The 20,955-nt window shown below is 44.5% G+C and overlaps 1 protein-coding gene across 5 annotated transcripts in view; it reads left to right on the top strand.

The window, feature by feature from the left end:
* The window catches only part of LOC109898960 (protein sidekick-2), a 651,349-nt gene that overhangs the window by 468,161 nt on the left and 162,233 nt on the right, over positions 1-20,955 (top strand). For all 5 annotated transcript variants that reach the window (XM_031835235.1, XM_031835233.1, XM_031835236.1 and 2 more), the window contains exons 3-4: positions 7,981-8,087; positions 16,736-16,883. In XM_031835235.1, coding sequence (XP_031691095.1) covers positions 7,981-8,087; positions 16,736-16,883 — 255 coding nt within the window. The remainder of the gene's footprint in view (positions 1-7,980; positions 8,088-16,735; positions 16,884-20,955) is intronic.

The raw sequence follows: 20,955 nt of genomic DNA, 5'->3' as shown, positions 1-20,955 counted from the left end.
ATGTACTCGACACAGGTAGAGCCCTATCTATGCAAGTGCCTGTTTAGCCAGAGTGACTTCAGTGTATTCAACTAAGGTAGATGAACATCATATCACAGCTATAGCAAGTAAAATGGTTCTTTAACCGTTTCTGAGAATGTTGTTGCTCTACTTGCAAATATACAGTATTTCAGAGTATTAAAATACAAAATGCATGCATTTTAATGAATTCATTTCGAAATGCATGTATTTTAATGAATTCATTTCGAAATGCATGTATTTCAATGAGTGCATTTCAAATGAATGTATATTTTTGTTATTTTTAAATCAAATCAAACCTTATTTGTCACATGCATCGAATACAATTGTAGACCTTGCCGTGTAATTCTTACTTACAAGCCCTTAATCAACAGTGCAGTTCAAGAAGAGTTAAGAAACTATTTTCCAAAGAAAAAAAAGTAGAGAAAAATATATAAAATGACAACGAAGAGGTAATATACAGGAGGTACTAGTACAGAGTCAGTGTGCGGGGGTACAGGTTAGTTGAGATCATTTGGTACATAGGGGTGAAGTGACTATGCAGAGATAAAAAACAGAGAGTAGCAGCAGTGAACAAAACAAGTGTGGGGGAGGGGTCAATGAAAAAGTCTGGTGTATTGTTGATACTCCAGTAATGGGGGGTATTGTAGGTACACCAGTAATGGGGGGTATTGTAGATACACCAGTAATGGGGGGTATTGTAGGTACACCAGTAATGGGGGGTATTGTAGATACACCAGTAATGGGGGGTATTGTAGATACACCAGTAATGGGGGGTATTGTAGGTACACCAGTAATGGGGGGTATTGTAGATACACCAGTAATGGGGGGTATTGTAGATACACCAGTAATGGGGGGTATTGTAGGTACACCAGTAATGGGGGTATTGTAGATACACCAGTAATGGGGGGTATTGTAGGTACACCAGTAATGGGGGGTATTGTAGGTACACCAGTAATGGGGGGTATTGTAGATACACCAGTAATGGGGGGTATTGTAGGTACACCAGTAATGGGGGTATTGTAGATACACCAGTAATGGGGGGTATTGTAGGTACACCAGTAATGGGGGTATTGTAGATACACCAGTAATGGGGGGTATTGTAGGTACACCAGTAATGGGGGTATTTTAGATACACCAGTAATGGGGGGTATTGTAGGTACACCAGTAATGGGGGGTATTGTTGATACTCCAGTAATGGGGGGTATTGTAGGTACACCAGTAATGGGGGTATTGTAGATACACCAGTAATGGGGGGTATTGTAGGTACACCAGTAATGGGGGGTATTGTTGATACTCCAGTAATGGGGGGTATTGTAGGTACACCAGTAATGGGGGTATTGTAGATACACCAGTAATGGGGGGTATTGTAGGTACACCAGTAATGGGGGGTATTGTTGATACTCCAGTAATGGGGGGTATTGTAGGTACACCAGTAATGGGGGTATTGTAGATACTCCAGTAATGGGGGGTATTGTAGGTACACCAGTAATGGGGGGTATTGTTGATACTCCAGTAATGGGGGGTATTGTAGGTACACCAGTAATGGGGGTATTGTAGATACACCAGTCATGTGTGGGGTATTGTAGGTACTCCAGTAATGGGGGGTATTGTAGATACACCAGTCATGTGGGGTATTGTAGATACACCAGTCATGTGTGGGGTATTGTAGGTACTCCAGTAATGGGGGGTATTGTAGATACACCAGTAATGGGGGGTATTGTAGGTACTCCAGTAATGGGGGGTATTGTAGATACACCAGTCATGTGGGGTATTGTAGGTACTCCGGTAATGGGGGGTATTGTAGATACTCCAGTCATGTGGGGTTTTGTAGGTACTCTAGTAATGGGGGTATTGTAGGTACTCCAGTAATGGGGGGTATTGTAGATACACCAGTCATGTGGGGTATTGTAGGTACTCCGGTAATGGGGGGTATTGTAGATACTCCAGTCATGGGGGGTATTGTAGGTACTCCAGTAATGGGGGGCTATTGTAGGTACTCCAGTAATGGGGGGTATTGTAGATACACCAGTCATGTGGGGTATTGTAGGTACTCCAGTAATGGGGGGTATTGTAGATACACCAGTCATGTGTGGGGTATTTTAGGTACTCCAGTAATGGGGGGTATTGTAGGTACTCCAGTAATGGGGTGTATTGTAGATACACCAGTCATGTGGGGTATTGTAGGTGCACCAGTAATGGGGGGTATTGTAGATACACCAGTCATGTGGGATATTGTAGGTACACCAGTAATGGGGTGTATTGTAGATACACCAGTCATGTGTGGGGTATTGTAGGTACTCCAGTAATGGGGGGTATTGTAGGTACACCAGTAATGGGGGGTATTGTAGATACACCAGTCATGTGTGGGGTATTGTAGGTACTCCAGTAATGGGGGGTATTGTAGATACACCAGTCATGTGGGGGTATTGTAGGTACTCCAGTAATGGGGGTATTGTAGATACACCAGTCATGTGTGGGGTATTGTAGGTACACCAGTCATGTGTGGGGTATTGTAGGTACTCCAGTAATGTAGATACTCCAGTCATGTGTGGGGTATTGTAGGTACTCCAGTAATGGGGGTATTGTAGATACACCAGTCATGTGTGGGGTATTGTAGGTACACCTGTCATGTGTGGGGTATTGTAGGTACTCCAGTAATGTAGATACTCCAGTCATGTGTGGGGTATTGTAGGTACTCCAGTAATGGGGGGTATTGTAGATACACCAGTCATGTGTGGGGTATTGTAGGTACACCTGTCATGTGTGGGGTATTGTAGGTACTCCAGTAATGTAGATACTCCAGTCATGTGTGGGGTATTGTAGGTACTCCAGTAATGGGGGGTATTGTAGATACACCAGTCATGTGTGGGGTATTGTAGGTACTCCAGTAATGGGGGGTATTGTAGATACACCAGCCATGTGGGGGTATTGTAGGTACTCCAGTAATGGGGGTATTGTAGATACTCCAGTAATGGGGGTTATTGTAGATACTCCAGTCATGTGGGGGTATTGTAGATACACCAGTCATGTGTGGGGTATTGTAGGTACTCCAGTAATGGGGGTTATTGTAAATATTCCAGTCATGTGTGGGGTATTGTAGGTACTCCAGTAATGGGGGGTATTGTAGGTACTCGAGTAATGGGTGGTATTGTAAATACTCCAGTCATGTGTGGGGTATTGTAGATACTCCAGTCATGTGGGGTATTGTAGTTACTCAAGTCATGTGGGGTATTGTAGGTACTCCAGTCATGTGGGGTAATGTAGGTACTCCAGTCATGTGGGGTATTGTAGGTACTCCAGTCATGTGGGGTATTGTAGGTACTCATGTTATGTGGGGGTATTGTAGGTACTCCAGTCATGTGGGGTATTGGAGGTACTCATGTCATGTGGGGATATTGGAGGTTTTCCAGTCATGTGGGGTATTGTAGGTACTCATGTCATGTGGGGTATTGTAGGTACTCCAGTCATGTGGGGTAATGTAGGTACTCCAGTCATGTGGGGTATTGTAGGTACTCCAGTCATGTGGGGTATTGTAGGTACTCATGTTATGTGGGGTATTGTAGGTACTCCAGTCATGTGGGGTATTGTAGGTACTCATGTTATGTGGGGTATTGTAGGTACTCATGTCATGTGGGGTATTGTAGGTACTCATGTCATGTGGGGATATTGGAGGTTTTCCAGTCATGTGGGGTATTGTAGGTACTCATGTCATGTGGGGTATTGTAGGTACTCATGTCATGTGGGGATATTGTAGGTTTTCCAGTCATGTGGGGTATTGTAGGTACTCCAGTCATGTGACAGCATTGAATGTGATTTTTTTTAAATCTGTTATTTTACCAGGTAAGTTGACTGAGAACACGTTCTCATTTACAGCAACAACCTGGGGAATAGTTACAGGGGAGAGAAGGGGGATGAATGAGCCAATTGTAAACTGGGAATTATTAGGTGACTGTGATGGTTTGAGGGCCGGATTGGGTATTTAGCCAGGACACCGGGGTTAACACACCTACTCTTACAATAAGTGCCATGGGATCGTTAATGACCTCAGAGAGTCAAGACACCCATTTAACATCCCATCCAAAAGACGGCACCCTACACAGGGCAGTGTCCCCAATCGCTGGGGTATTTTTTAGACCAGAACAAAGAGTGCCTCCTACTGGCCCTCCAACACCACTTCCAGCAGCATCTGGTCTCCCATCCAAGGACTGACCAGGACCAACCCTTCTTAGCTTCAGAAGCAAGCCAGCAGGGGTATGCAGGGTGGTCTGCTGCTAGCATATACTCATGATACACTAATGTGGGGGTATTGTAGGTACTCCAGTCATGTGGGGGTATTGTAGGTACTCCAATCATGATTGGGGTGCTGTAGGTACTCCACTCATGTTGGGGTATTGTAGGTAATCCAATCACTTTGGGTTATTGTTGATGAAACAGTCATGTGTGGGGTATTGTAGGTAGTCCAATCACTTTGGGTTATTGTTGATGATACAGTCATGTGTGGGGTATTGTAGGTAGTCCAATCACTTTGGGTTATTGTTGATGATACAGTCATGTGTGGGGTATTGTAGGTTCTTCAGTCATGGAGGGGTACTGTATTTGCTCAATTCATATAGGGGTATTGTAGGTACAGCTGTCATCTGGGGGTATCGTAGTTTCTCCAGTCATGTGAGGGTATTGTAGGTACTCCATTCATGTGGGGGTATTGTTGTTGCTCCAGTCATTTGGGTGTATTGTAGTTGCTCAAGTCATGTGTGGGGTATTTTTGATGATACAGTAAATTGTAGGTATTGTAGGTACTCCAGTCATTGGTGTGGGGGGGTATTGTAGGTACTCCAGTCATGTGTGGGTATTGTAGGTACTCCAGTCTTGTAGGGGTATTGTAGGTACTCCAATCACATGGGGGTATTGTAGGTACTCCAATCACATGGGGGTATTGTAGTTACTCCAATCACATGGGGGTATTGTAGGTATTCCAATCACATGGGGGTATTGTAGGTACTCCAATCACATGGGGGTATTGTAGGTACTCCAATCACATGGGGGTATTGTAGGTACTCCAGTCACGTTGGGGTTTTGTAGATTATATAATAAAGTAGGGGTGTTGTAGATGATACAGTCATGTGGGGTTATTGTAGGTACTCCAGTCATGTGAGGGTATTGTGGGTACTCAAGTCATGTGTGGGTATTGTAGGTACTCCAGTCATGTGTGGGTATTGTAGGTACTCCAGTCATGTGTGGGTATTGTAGGTGATACAGTCATCTGCAAGTGTTGTAGGTACTCCAGTCATGGTTGGGTATTGTCGTTGCTCTTTTCATGTGTGGCTATTGTAGATTCTCATGTCATGTGGGGGTTTTGTAGGTTCTCCAGTCATGTGGGGGTATTGTAGGTTCTCCAGTCATGTGGGGGTATTGTGGGTACTCAAGTCATGGTTGGGTATTGTAGTAGCTCTTTTCATGTGGGCTATTGTAGGTTCTGTAACGGCTGTCGTCTGAAGATAGAGAGGAGGACCAAAGCGTAGCATAGTAAGGGTTCATGATGATTTATTCAAAATGAACTGAACACTGAAATACAAAACAATAAACGATGTGAACAAAACGAAAACCCGAAACAGTACCATCTGGCCCAAACACTCACAACACCCACAAACCAAAAGTGAAACCCAGGCTACCTAAGTATGATTCTCAATCAGAGACAACTAACGACACCTACCTCTGATTGAGAACCATACTAGGACGAACACAAAAACCAACATAGAAAAACAAACATAGACTGCCCACCCCAACTCATGTCCTGACCATACTAAAACAAAGAATGAAATAGCAGAACTATGGTCAGAACGTGACAGGTTCTCATGTCATGTGTGGGTATTGTAGGTTATCCAGTCATGTGGGGGTATTGTAGGTCCTCCAGTCATGTGGGGGTATTGTAGGTTCTCCAGTCATATGGGGGTATTGTAGGTCCTCCAGTCATGTGGGGGTATTGTAGGTCCTCCAGTCATGTGGGGGTATTGTAGGTCCTCCAGTCATGTGGGGGTATTGTAGGTCCTCCAGTCATGTGGGGGTATTGTAGGTTATCCAGTCATGTGGGGGTATTGTAGGTCCTCCAGTCATGTGGGGGTATTGTAGGTTCTCCAGTCATGTGGGGGTATTATAGGTCCTCCAGTCATGTGGGGGTATTGTAGGTCCTCCAGTCATGTGGGGGTATTGTAGGTTCTCCAGTCATGTGAGGGTATTGTAGGTCCTCCAGTCATGTGTGGGGTATTGTTGATGACACAGTCAATTGGAGGTATTGTAGGTTCTCCAGTCATGTGGGGGTATTGTAGGTTCTCCAGTCATGTGTGGGGTATTGTTGATGACACAGTCAATTGAAGGTATTGTAGGTTCTCCAGTCATGTGGGGGTATTGTAGGTTCTCCAGTCATGTGGAGGTATTGTAGGTTCTCCAGTCATGTGGGGGTATTGTAGGTTCTCCAGTCATGTGTGGGGTATTGTTGATGACACAGTCAATTGAAGGTATTGTAGGTTCTCCAGTCATTTGGGGCTATTGTAGGTTCTCCAGTCATGTGTGGGGTATTGTTGATGACATAGTCAATTGGAGGTATTGTAGGTTCTCCAGTCTTGTGGGGGTATTGTAGGTTCTCCAGTCATGTGTGGGGTATTGTTGATGACACAGTCAATTGGAGGTATTGTAGGTTCTCCAGTCATGTGGGGGTATTGTAGGTTCTCCAGTCATGTGTGGGGTATTGTTGATGACACAGTCAATTGGAAGTATTGTAGGTTCTCCAGTCGTGTGGGACTATTGTAGGTGCTCCAGTCATGCGTGGGGTATTGTTGATGACACAGTCAATTGGAGGTATTGTAGGTTCTCCAGTCATGTGGGGGTATTGTAGGTTCTCCAGTCATGTGTGGGGTATTGTTGATGACACAGTCAATTGGAGGCATTGGAGGTACTCCAGTCACGGGTGTGTGTGTGGGGGGGGGGGGGGGGGGGGGGGTTGTAGGTACTCCAGTCATGTGAGGGTATTGTAGGTACTCCAATCATGTGGGGGTATTGTAGGCACTCCAATCATGTGGAAGTATTGTAGGTACTCCAGTCATGTGGGGTATTGTAGGTACTCCAGGCATGTGGAAGTATTGTAGGTACTCCTGTAATGGGGAGATTTTGTCGTTGATACATTCATGTTGGGGTATTGTACGTACTCCAGTAATGTGGGGGTATTGTAGGTACTCCTGTCATGGGGGGGTATTGTAGGTACTCCAATCATGTGGGGCTATTGTAGGCACTCCAATCATGTGGGGGTATTGTAGGTACTCCAGTCATGTGGGGTATTGTAGGTACTCCAGGCATGTGGAAGTATTGTAGGTACTCCAGGCATGTGGAAGTATTGTAGGTACTCCTGTAATGGGGGGATTTTGTCGTTGATACATTCATGTTGGGGTATTGTACGTACTACAGTAATGTGGGGGTATTGTAGGTACTCCCGTCATGGGGGGGGTATTGTAGGTACTCCAGTCATGTGGGGTATTTAAGTTACTCCAGTCATGTGGGGGTATTGTAGGTACTCCTGTAATGGGGGGATTTTGTCGTTGATACATTCATGTTGGGGTATTGTACGTACTACAGTAATGTGGGGGTATTGTAGGTACTCCTGTCATGGGGGGGTATTGTAGGTACTCCAGTCATGTGGGGTATTTAAGTTACTCCTGTCATGTGGGGGTATTGTAGGTACTCCCGTCATGGGGGGGGTATTGTAGGTACTCCAGTCATGTGGGGTATTTAAGTTACTCCAGTCATGTGGGGGTATTGTGTGTTTAGACAAATAATGTCGCTTAAAGCTTACTTCATTTTGATTGATGTATGTATTGTGCGTGTTTCAACAATCTAATGTGTGTGTATCGTATGTGATCCAGATATCTAACATGTGTGTGTGAATGTGTGTAATATGTGTGTGGTTTGCAGGTACTTGATTCCCTCCCTGGACCGTTCCCATGCTGGCTTCTACCAATGTATCATCAGGAACCGTGTTGGAGCCTTACTACAGAGGAGGACTGAAGTGCAGGTTGCATGTAAGTGACTGTGACTGTGCGTGGCAGTCAATTCAGGAAGTCAACTAAATTGACAATTTAATAATCATTTATTTTCTATATTCTGAAAAGTAGAATATAATATTTGAAAGTTTGAAAATGTTTTATTCAAATCACTTCCTGAATTGGCATGTTTTTGTGTGTGTGCGTGCAAGTACGTGGGTCTGTGTGCGTTCATGCAAGTGTGTGTGTGTGTGTGTGTGTGTGCACGCTCGTGAAACCAACTGGATTGCAGGTAGTGTGTGTGAGTATCCCCATGATGATACTCTGCCTGTCGAGTAAGCAGTGTTACAGAGTATCCAGAGAGGTTCCCTTTGCTAGGCACTGTTGAAGATTGTGCCAGCTCCATCTGGGGAGAAAATATCTACCTGCATCTCATTTACTGAGCCTATGTCCCCCCAGACAGCTGTTCCACTCAACCCTCTCATTAGATGGATTATGTTGTGCTGTGGTTTTTATATGACTGCCACTTATTTTATTCCCTTAATTGACAACAACATCTGTTAATCTCCGGTTGAACCGCAGAGTTTTTAAATAAATGAAAACAATTGTTTATCTAGTACTTCCCTCCCTAGTACTCTGTAGTATTCCCATCCCGAGTACTCTCTAGTACTCTCATCCCTAGTACTCCCTAATACTCTCCTCCATAGTACTCCCTGGTACTATCCTCCCTAGACTCCCCTCCCTAGTACTCCCTAGTACTCTCCTCCATAGTACTCCCTGGTACTATCCTCCCTAGACTCCCCCCTATAGTACTCCCTAGTACTGGAGGAATTCAGTTGTACAACTGACTAGGTATCCCCCTTTCCCTTTTTTCCCTTACTCTCATCCCTAGTACTCCCAAGAACTATCCTCCCTAGTACTCCCTCGTACTCTCCTCCCTATTACTCCCCTAACCTAGTACTCCCTAGTATTCTCCTCCTTAGCACTCACCTCCGTATTACTCCCAAGTAATCTCCTCCCTAGTGCTATGTAGTACTCTAGTACCAGGTAACCCCTAGTACTTCCCTCCCCAGTACTATATTCCCTAGTACTCCCCTCCATATTACTCTCTAGTACCTTCCTCCCTAGTACTCCCTAGTAAACTCCTCCCTCGTAATTCCTAGTACCCTCCTCCCTGGTACTTTTTCCCCTAGTACCCCCCTAGCACTGTCTTCCCTAGTAATCTCCTCCCTAGTACGCTCTGCCATAGTACTCCCCTCCCTAGTACTCCCTTATCTTGTACTCTGTAGTACTATCCTCCCTAGTACTCCCTCCCATGTACTCCCCTCCCTAGTACTCTCCTCCCTAGTTCTCCCCTCCCTAGTACTCCCTAATACGCTCCGCCCTACTTCTCCCCTCCATAGTACTCCCTAGTACCCCCTCTCTAGTACTCCCCTCTCTCGTACTCCCTCATTAGCACTCCATGGTACTCCCCTCCCTAATACTCCCCTCCCTAGTATTCCCTAGAACTATCCTCCCTAAGACTCTCCTCGCTGGTACTACCCTCCCTAATACTCCCTAGTACTCTCCTCCCTTGTGGCCCTCCCTTGTACTCCCTCACTAGTATCCCCATCCATAGTACCCCCCTCCCTAATACTCCCCTCCCTAGTATTCCCTAGTACTCTCCTCCCTAGTGCTATCTAGTACTCTCCTCACTAGTGACCCCTAGTACTTCCCTCCCTAGTACTCTATTCCCTAGTACTCCCTTCCATATTATTCTCTAGTACTTTCCTCCCTAGTACTCCCTAGTAAACTCCTCCCTCATAATTCCTTGTACTCTCCTCCCTGGTACTCTCCTCCCTAGTACTCCCTAGCACTGTCTTCCTTAGTTATCTCCTCCCTAGTACTCTATGCCATAGTACTCCCCTCCCTAGTACTCCCCTCTCCGGTACTCCCTGGTACTATCCTCCCTAGTACTCCCTAGTACTCCCCTCTCAAGTACTCCCCTCCCTAGTACTCTCATCCCTAGTACTCCCTAGTACTCTCCTCCATAGTGCTCCCTAGTACTATCCTCCCTAGACCCCCCCCCCCCCCCCCTAGTACTCCTTAGTACTGGAGGAATTCAGTTGCACAACTGACTAGGTATCCTCCTTTCCCTTTTTTCCCTTACTCTCATCCCTAGTACTCCCAAGTACTATCCTCCCTAGTACTCCCTCGCACTCTCCTCCCTAGTACTCCCCTAACCTAGTACTCCCTAGTATTCTCCTCCTTAGTTCTCCCTTCCGTATTACTCCCGAGTACTAGGTAACCCCTAGTACTTCCCTCCCCAGTACTCTATCCCCTAGTACTCACCTCCATATTACTCTCTAGTACCTTCCTCCCTAGTACTCCCTAGTAATCTCCTCCCTCATAATTCCTAGTACCCTCCTCCCTGGTAACTCTTTTCCCTAGTACTCCCTAGCACTGTCCTCCCTAGTAAATTCCTCCCTAGTACTCACTGCCATAGTACTCCCCTCCCTAGTACTCCCTTCTCTTGTACTCCCTAGTACTATCATCCCTAGTACTCCCCTCCCTAGTTCTCCCCTCCCTAGTACTCCCCACCCTAGTACTCCCTAACACTCTCCACCCTACTTCTCCCCTCCATAGTACTCCCTAGAACTCTCCTCCCTGGTTCCCCTCCCTAGTAATCCCTCACTAGTATTCCCAACCCTAGTACTACACCCCATAGTACTCCCTAGTATCCTCCTCTCTAGTACTCCCTTCTCTAGTACTCCCTCATTAGTACTCTGTGGTACTCCCCTCCCTAGTAATGTCCTCCCCAGTATTCCGTAATACCTCCCTCCCTAATACTCTCCTCCCAAGTATTCCCTAGATCTCTCCTCCTTAAGACTCTCCTCGCTGGTACTTCCCTCCCTAGTACTCCCTAGTACTCTCCTCCCTTGTGGCCTTCCCTTGTACTCCCTCACTAGTATCCCCATCCATAGTACTCCCCTCCCTAGTACTCCTCAATAACCCCCTTCCTAATACTCCCCTCCCTAGTTTTCCCTAGTACGCTCCTCCCTAGTACTCTCCTCCCTAGTACTCCCCTCCCTGGTAATATCCTCCCTAGTATTCCCTAGTACTCCCTTCCCTAGTACTCCCCTCCATAGTACTCCCTAGTAATTCCCTTCCTTATTCCCTACTCTCCTCTCTATTACTGCCCTCCCTAGTACTCCCCCCTAGTACTCCATACTTCTCTCCTCCATAGTAATCCTGAGTACTCTCCTCCCTAGTACTCTCCTCCCTGGTACTGTCCTCACAAGTTATCTCCTCCATTGTTATCCCCTCCCTAGTATGCCCTAGTTCTCTCCTCCCTTGTACCCCAGTGCCTAGTACTCCCTCACTAGTATTTCCATCCCTAGTACTCCATAGTACCCTCCTCCCTCGTACTCCCTAGTACTCCCCTCCCTTTTACTCCCTGGAACTCTCCTTCCTCGTACTCCCCTCCCTAGTACTCCCTGGTGCTCTCTTCACTTGTGCCCCATTCCCCAGTACTCACTCACTAGTACTCCCCTCCTTAGTACTCCATTTTGTTACCCTTCCCTTAGTACTATTCTCTCCAGTACCTCCCTCACTAGAACTCTCTATTACTCCCCTCCCTAGTACTTTCTAGTTATCCCTAGTACTCTCATCCCAAGTACTCCAGAGTACTCCCTTCCCTAGTACTCCTTAGTACTCTCCTCCCTAGTACTCTCCTCCATAGTACTCCCACCCCTAATACTCCCCTCCCTAGTACTCCCTAGTACTCCCTTCCCTAGTACTCCCTAGTACTCTCTTTCCTATTTATCCCTTCCCTAGTATTCCCCTCCATAGTACTCTCCTCCCTTGTACCCTTCTCTAGTACTCCCTCACTAGTATCCCCGGTCCTAGTGCCCCCCTCCCTAGTACTCCCCTCCCTAATGCTCCCTAGTAACCCCATCCCTGGTAATTTACTCCCTAGTATTCCATAGTACCCCCTTCCCTAGTCCTCCACTCCCTAGTACCTCCCTTCCCTTAGTACTCTCCTCTCTAGTACTGCCCGGCCTGTACTCTCCTCTATAGTAATCCTTAGTACCATCCTCCCTAGTACTTTCTCCCCTAGTACTCCCACGTACTGTCTTCCCTAGTTATATCCTCCCTAGTTCTCTCCTCCATTGTAACGCCCCTAGTATGCCCTAGTTCTCTCCTCCTTTTTACACCCCTGCCTAGTACTCCCTCACTTGTATTCCCATCCCTAGTACTCCACTCCTTAGTACTCCCTAGCACCCTCCTCCCTGATACTCCCTAGTACCCCCCTCCCTAGTACTCCCTGGTATTCTCCTTCCTCATACTCCCCTCCCTATTACACCCTAGTACTCCTCTCCCTAGTGTTCCCCTCCCTAGTACTGTCCTCCTGTGGACTCTCCTCTATATTACTCCCTAGTACTCTCCTCCCTAGTACTATTTTCCCTACTACTCCCTAGTAACCCCTCCCTAGTACTCCCGTCCCTGGTAATTTCCTCTCTAGTAATGCCCTTTTCGCGTACTGCCATATGTGGTACTCCCTAGTACACCCCTCCCTAGTACTTTCTTGTACTCCCTTGTATTCCCCTCCTTAGTTATCCCCTCCCTAATACCCCCCTCTCTCTAACTCCCCTCCTTAGTACAGAAAACTGTTGAGAAGCCTTTTTGTCCTAGACTTGGCCCTCCGGGACCACTAGCCATGCGGTAGTAGAGAGAACAGTCTATGACTGGGGTGGCTGGGGTCTTTGACAATTTTTAGGGCCTCCCTCTGACACTGCCTGGTGTAGAGGTCCTGGATGGCAGGCAGCTTAGCCCCAGTGATGTACTGGGTCGTACGCACTACCCTCTGTAGTGCCTTGCAGTCAGAGGCCGAGAAATTGCTGTACCAGGCAGTGATGCAACCAGTCAGGATGCTCTCGATGTTGCACCTGTAGAACCTTTTGAGGATCTCAGGACCCATGCCAAATCGTTTTAGTTTCCTGAGGGGGAATAGGTTTTGTCGTGCCCTCTTCACAACTGTCTTGGTGTGTTTGGACCATTCTAGTTTGTTGTTGATGTGGACACCAAGAAACTTGAAGCTCTCGACCTGCTCCACTACAGCCCCGTTGATGAGAATGGGGGTGTGCTCGGTCCTCCTTTTCCTGTAGTCCACAATCATCTCCTTAGTCTTGGTTATATTGAGGGATAAGTTGTTATCCTGGCACCACACGGCCAGGTCTCTGACCTCCTCCATATAGGCTCATCATTTTCGGGGATCAGGCAAAATTGAAGGATTATGAAGACTAAATACACAATGTAAATGTTTGAGGACAGAGATTTGTTCTCTCTGGATTCCATTAGAATGACAATCTTTGACGATCCTTGTCAGCTCAGGGGTTTGAACTTGCAACCTTCCGGTTACTAGTCCAACGCTCTAACCACTAGGCTACCCTGCCGCCCCAACTGGTTATGTATGCCCACAGGCCTCTTGCCTAAGCACTCCCTAGGTGCCTTCCCCTTCCCCCCTGGGAACAAATGAAAAATTATAATACGTAAGTAAACAATTTCAAGAATCAAAACACTGCGTTCTATTTGCACACACATACCTCAGATCATTTACTGCATCTTCTCCTAAGGATGTTAGAACATTTATTTATTACCGATACAATGTTTGACTTTAAAATGCACCAAAACAAATATGATTATGTTCAATAAAGAAAGTCTGAGAAAGACAAGAAGACTGCATTATAATGTGAAATATACAGTAACTAATATGAACATGACAGTCACAGTATATCAGTTATATTGTTGCCATAGCGCCATGAAGCAGCCTACATTAAGACCCCCCCCCCCCAGTTGCCTTCAGAACAACCTCAATTTGCCATCGGATGAACTTTATAAGGTGTCGAAAGTGTTCGACAGGGATGCTGGCCCATGTTGACTACAATGCTTCCGACAGTTGTGTCAAGTTGCCTGGATGTCCTTTGGTTGGTGGACCATTCTTGATACACATGGGTAACTGTTGAGCGTGAAATACCAAGCAGAGTTGCAGTTCGTGACACAAACTGGTGAGCCTGACACCTACTGACACCTACCCCGTTCAAAGGCACTTAAATATGTTGTCTTACCCATTCACGGTCTGAATGGCACACATACATAATACATGTCTCAATTGTCTCAAGGCTTAAAGATAATTATTTAATTAACCTATCTCCTCCCCTTCATCTATTTGATTTGAAGTGGCTTTAACAAGTGACATCATTTAGGGATCATAGCTTTCACTTGGATTCACCTGGTTAGTCTATGTCATGGAAAGAGTAGGTGTTCATAATGTGTTGTACACTCAGTGTATCTATCTAATTTGTTTAGAGTTTTTTTAATGAAAACAATTCAGTGATGTTTTTTTAGTTAAAATATATTGTAGTCTTGACTCATGGAGTTGCTGGACTCAGTTTGTGTTGCTTCAAATGATGCAGCAACACAGCACTGTTTTCTCTTCCACGTGCCCTTGTTCCCTGGGTGTGAACCCACATACTGACTCTCTAGGTACATGAACAGCCACTTATAGTCAGCGGTCTAAGGTCACTAAGGTCACTGCATCTCAGTGCTAGAAGCATCACTACAGACCCTAGTTCGATTCCAGGCTGTATCACAACAGGCCGTGATTGTGAGTCCCATAGGCCCGCACGCAATTGGTCCACCATCGTCCGGGTTAGGGTCTGGCCGGGTTAGGACGTCATTGTAAATAAGAATTTGTTTTAACCGTTGTGTAGTCTTAAAATTAGGTTTGCTCCCCTTCTCCTAAGGGTAGAAAATGACCCGCCTTCACTAAACCCCTAAAATAAAGCAGCTTAATTGAATTTTAAACGTCAAATCTATTTTGCATGAAGAAACAACTAGTCATTCATCACAAACTTTGTGAATATCTGGGTTTTCCCTCTTCACAATGCAGAAAGACTGCATTTAATCAGTGGAAACCACTCGTTTTTATTACAACACACCTGTCATACTTGTTTTCTTTACTAAAGTAGAGATTTATTATTATTATTATTATTATTATTATTGCTAAAGGTACTGCATAGGTGTAAACATATTTTTTTTTAGCAAGAGATAGCACTTGTATTGCCTAAGAAAGTAGCAGAAATGTGCAGAAAGTAGTTTTGAATGTATTTTAATGAAGGGAAACAATAACAGTCTTGAACTGTTTTGGCAACATAGTGATATATTCTTATAAACTGTACAATGAGGAATTCAACTACAAAATACTAGTCCTCTTCCATTTTTTGAAGCATTGCCCCCAGCCACAAGGTGTATAAATAACAACAATAAATAATAATAAGTAAATAAGATAATAGATACAAAACAAAAATATAAAGAACAAAGATCAATCATCTTTAATTATAACATATAGGACAGTATGCAAGTGTGTGTGCATGGACTTGACAGATGTATTTTTCACATGTGCACCACATACTATTTGTTACAGTCCTTCTTTAGGGGGCATAATTGGCATATCCTCCTCTTGCTGCCCCAGCTGCATCCTCAGTTGAATCAGGACAAGATTCAGCCCCCCGATCAGCTTTCACAAGCGCTGCAGAGGCTGCTGTGCGGGGGAAATGCTTTCTTCTTTGAATGTGTGTGGTTACAAGTGCCTTTCTTAGCTGCTCCAGGAACACCCTCCTCTTTTTCCGCTCATCAGGCATCCAGGTAGAGTTGATCTTGTTCCATATCATGAAGGCATTGTATGAGGACACATCAATGACGTTATGGAAGATGACCAGGGGCCAGTGGGCAGTCATCCTCCTGCAGCTGTAAGTTCCAATCTCCTTGTCCAGGTTGTCCACACATCCTTTGTTGTGGTTGTAGTCCAGGAAGATGGCTGGCTTCCTGTCCTCACGATCACTGATCTCAGGTGTTTTGGGCAGTGACCACATTCCTGTTCCTCTTTGGGAGGTAAGAAACTAGAGTGGTGGTGGGGGTGAAGGCAAACTTTGATGAGAAGGTCTTTCTCCCCCTTGTTGCGATGAGCGCAGGGGTGAGCTATGGCTTGTTATTTCTAACTGTGCCAATCTTCCTCTTCAGGAGATGCAGGCTGAGTTCAATCAGTAGAACACATGATCTCAATTTATCATTATTGTGTGTGTGTGTCTTTGTGTTTTTTGTGGTATGTAAATTATTTTATAACTGTCGCGTTAAAAATGACCCTAAGACTATCTTTGTACCCTGGTGGTGTACATCTTTCATTGAAATATCAACAAAGGTGATGTTTCACTTTTTCTAATGTTGGGGTCACTTCCGGAAAATTTATCAAATTTCAAATTGAAAAAAGCTGTCATTTAGGGGGTTTTCTCTGCTGTTAAACATAGCGGGTCATTTTTTACCCATAAGACAACACAAGGGTTAACTGACTTGCCTAGTTAAATAAAGGAACAAAAATATATTTAAAAAATACATTTGTTAGTGGTGTTGTGACAGATTTATCTGAGTCAATCCATGTTCTCCCCACGTTCCCTCAGTGAGTCACTACATCTACAGTCCCACTGCCTCAGTATGTGACAACCAATCACAGGCTGTGTAAAACCAACTCAGTCCACAAAACAGATGTTGAAAAAAACAAAGGAAACAAAGGATCAAGTTTGAGAGAGAATATTCTCCCAACGACTAACTAAACATTTATTTTTCTTTCCTTCTCTTCTTTCTTCATTTAGTTATGGGCGGTTTTGAGGAGGGTGAGCGCGCCCAGTCGGTCTCTCAGGGGGAGGGGGCAGTGGTTCCCGCTCCACGCATCAGGAGCTTTCCCCAGCCGCAGGTCACATGGTTCAGAGACGGACGCAAGATACCGCCCAGCAGCCGCATGTAAGATGCATGATGATGATGATGTCTCTTATGCAGCTATCTCTCTCTCTCTCCCACTCTCTCTTCTTCTCTCTTCTTCTCTCTCCAACTCTCTCTCTTCTTCTCTCTCCCACTCTCTCTCTTCTTCCCTCTCCCATCTTACCTCAAGATGCTGTCTATTTGATAAACAATAGCTATGTTGTCTATTATGTGTTAGGTTGAATGGGTTGTTCATTCTATTGTATTTCATATCAGCTGGCTCCATCTGCGTATTTTATGTGTCTAAGGTGCCGTAAGGTTGTTAGTGCCTGTGTCTGAGAGTGACATGGAGGACAGAGAGATGAAGAGAAAGGGAGAGAGAGACAGAGCGTGATAGATTGCATGTTCTGTCTGTTTGTAACTATGTCTCCATCACTTGAAAGAGGTCTCGGCCTCAGTGAAATGTACTCCCAGGGTCTCTCCTCTACTCTCCATTTATTCTGCCCACTAATGGAGGCGAGGCAGCGAGGGAGACTTGTTTACCAGTTTAGAGAGAGGCCTAGTACTGTCAGACTACATTGGGGCTAGATAGGGGCTTCTGAGAGGGGGGATAGGAGTGTGGGGCTCTGAGTGCCTGGTGGAGCCACTGAAAGCCTCAAATGGGATTCTTGTCTTGGCATTCTACCCCTTAAACTAAGAAAGGGGACAAATAGAGAGGTGCTTTTGGAAAGAGGTCTCTGGCTCTCTCAGTGGCTCGGCAGCCCCGAGTGGGAGACTGGGAGCACTGCTTATTTCAAATCAAATCAAATCAAATTTTATTTGTCACATACACATGGTTAGCAGATGTTAATGCGAGTGTAGCGAAATGCTTGTGCTTCTAGTTCCGACAATGCAGTAATAACGAACAAGTAATCTAACTAACAATTCCAAAAAAACTACTGTCTTATACACAGTGTAAGGGGATAAGGAATATGTACATAAGGATATATGAATGAGTGATGGTACAAAGCAGCATAGGCAAGATACAGTAGATGATATCGAGTACAGTATAACATATGAGATGAGTATGTAAACAAAGTGGCATAGTTAAAGTGGCTAGTGATACATGTATTACATAAGGATGCAGTCGATGATATAGAGTACAGTATATACATATGCATATGAGATGAATAATGTAGGGTAAGTAACATTATATAAGGTAGCATTGTTTAAAGTGGCTAGTGATATATTTACATAATTTCCCATCAATTCCCATTATTAAAGTGGCTGGAGTTGAGTCAGTGTCATTGACAGTGTGTTGGCAGCAGCCACTCAATGTTAGTGGTGGCTGTTTAACAGTCTGATGGCCTTGAGATAGAAGCTGTTTTTCAGTCTCTCGGTCCCAGCTTTGATGCACCTGTACTGACCTCGCCTTCTGGATGATAGCGGGGTGAACAGGCAGTGGCTCGGGTGGTTGATGTCCTTGATGATCTTTATGGCCTTCCTGTAGCATCGGGTGGTGTAGGTGGTGTAGGTATTTACAGTGAAAGGATTGGCCCCAGACATACAGTACCAGACAAAAGTTTGGACACACCTACTCATTCAAGGGTTTTATTTATTTTATTTTTTACATTGTAGAATAATAGTTAAGACATCAAAACTATCAACTAACAAATGTAGTAAGCAAAAAAGTTCTAAACAAATCAAAATATATTTCATATTCTTCAAAGTAGGCACACTTTTCCTTGATCAACAGCTTTGCACACTCTTGGCATTCTCTCAACCAGCTTCATGAGGTAGTCACCTTGAATGCATTTCAATTAACAGGTGTGCCTTGTTAAAAGTACATTTCTAGAATGTATTATTAATGCATTTGACCCAATCACTTGTGTTGTGACAAGGTAGGGGGGTATACAGAAGATCGTCCTATTTGGTAAAAGACCAAGTCCATATTATGGCAAGAACAACTCAAATAAGCAAAGAGAAACGACAGTCCATCAATACTTTAAGAAATGAAGGTCAGTCAATTTGGAGAATTTAAGAAATATGAAGGTTTCTTCAAGTGCAGTCTCAAAAACCATCAACTGCTTTGATGAGACTGGCTCTCATGAGGACCGACACAGGAAAGCAAGACCCAGAGTTACCTCTGCTGCTGAGGATAAGTTCATTAGAGTTAACTGCAACTCAGAAATTGCAGCCCAAATGAATGCTGTTCAGAGCACACTTCATGAATCAGGCCTAATGGACATTAGACCGGTGGAAATCTTGGATTTTAGGTTCCGACCGCAGTGTCTTTATGAGACTCAGAGTAGGTTAACAGATGATGTCCACATGTGTGGCTCTCTCTCTCAATGCCAAGGGGCTTCCTTGGCATGGGAAAAATGTCTACATTGCCAAAGCAAGTGAAATAAACAATAAACAAATGTGAGAAGAAACATCATCAAAAAACTATTTGAAATTCGTAGTAAATACTAGACTCAAAAAGGTTTCAAAAGATAAAGACATTTCAACTGTTATATTATCAGATATGGACAGTGTGTTAGCAATGTGCAAATAGTTGGAGTATGAATAGTGGGGGAAGAAAAATTAACAGATAAATATGGTTGGTATTTACAATGGTGTTTGTGCTATACTGAATGCCCTTTTCTCATGGCAACGGGCCACAAATCTTACTGCTGTGATTGCACACTGTGGTATTACGCCTAACAGATATGGGAGTTATCAATGTTTGGTTTGTTTTCAAATTATTTGTTGGTCTGTGTCATCTATGGGAAATATGTGTCTCTAATATGGTCATACTGAAAGGAGGTTAGCAAGTACAGCTCAGTTTCCACCTACAGTTGAAGTCGGAAGTTTACATACACTTAAGTTGGAGTCATTAAAACTTGTTTTTCAACCAAACCACACATTTCTTGTAAACAAACTATTGTTTTGGCAAGTAGGTTAGGACATATATTTTGTGCATGACACAAGTAATTTTTCCAACAATTGTTTACAGACCAAATATTTCACTGATAATTCACTGTATCACAATTCCAGTGGGTCAGAAGTTTACATACACTGAGTTGACTGTGCCTTTAATCAGCTTGGAAAATTCCAGAAAAGGATGTCATGGCTTTAGAAGCTTCTGATAGGCTAATTTACATAATTTGATTCAATTGGAGGAGTACCTGTGGATGGCCTACCTTCAAACTCGGTGCCTCTTTGCTTTTCTTTACTTTACATCATGGGAAAATCAATAGAAATCAGCCAAGACCTCAGAAAAAAAATGTTGTCCTCCACAAGTCTGGTTCATCCTTGGGAGCAATTTCCAAAAGCCTGAAGGTACCACGTTCATCTGTACAAACAATAGTACGCAAGTATAAACACCATGGGACCATGCAGATGTGATACTACTCGGGAAGGAGACACGCTCTGTCTCCTACAGATGAACGTACTTTGGTGCGAAAAGTGCAAATAAATCCCAGAACAACAGCAAAGGACCTTGTGAAGATGTTGGAGGAAACAGGTACAAAGTATCTATATCCACAGTAAAACAAGTCCTATATCGACATAACCTGAAAGGCTGCTCAGCAGGGAAGAAGCCACTGCTCCAAAACCGCCATAAAATAAGCCAGACAACGGTTTGCAACTGCACATGGGGACAAAGATTGTACTTTTTGGAGAAATTTCCTCTGGTCTAATGAAACAAAAATAGAACTGTTTGGCCATAATGACCATCGTTATGTTTGGAGGAAAAAGGGGGAGGCTTGCATGCCGAAGAACTGCATGCCATCATGCATCATGGCCATAATGACCATAGTTATGTTTGGAGGAAAAAGGGGGAGGCTTGCATGCCATCCCAACTGTGAAGCACGGGAGTGGCAGCATCATGTTGTGGGGGGGCTTTGCTGCAGGAGGGGCTGGTGCACTCACAAAAAATAGATGCCATCATGAGGTGGGAAAATTATGTGGATATATTGAAGCAACATCTCAAGACATCAGTCAGGAAGTTATAGCTTGGACACAAATGGGTCTTCCAAATGGACAATGACCCCAAGCACATGTCCAACATTGTGGCAAAATGGCTTAAGGACAACAAAGTCAAGGTATTGGAGTGGCCATCACAAAGCCCTGACCTCAATCCTATAGGAAA

This window comes from Oncorhynchus kisutch, linkage group LG11, assembly GCF_002021735.2.
Source record: "Oncorhynchus kisutch isolate 150728-3 linkage group LG11, Okis_V2, whole genome shotgun sequence".
Classification (NCBI taxonomy): domain Eukaryota; kingdom Metazoa; phylum Chordata; class Actinopteri; order Salmoniformes; family Salmonidae; genus Oncorhynchus; species Oncorhynchus kisutch.
This window is presented reverse-complemented; position numbering and strand designations above follow the sequence as displayed.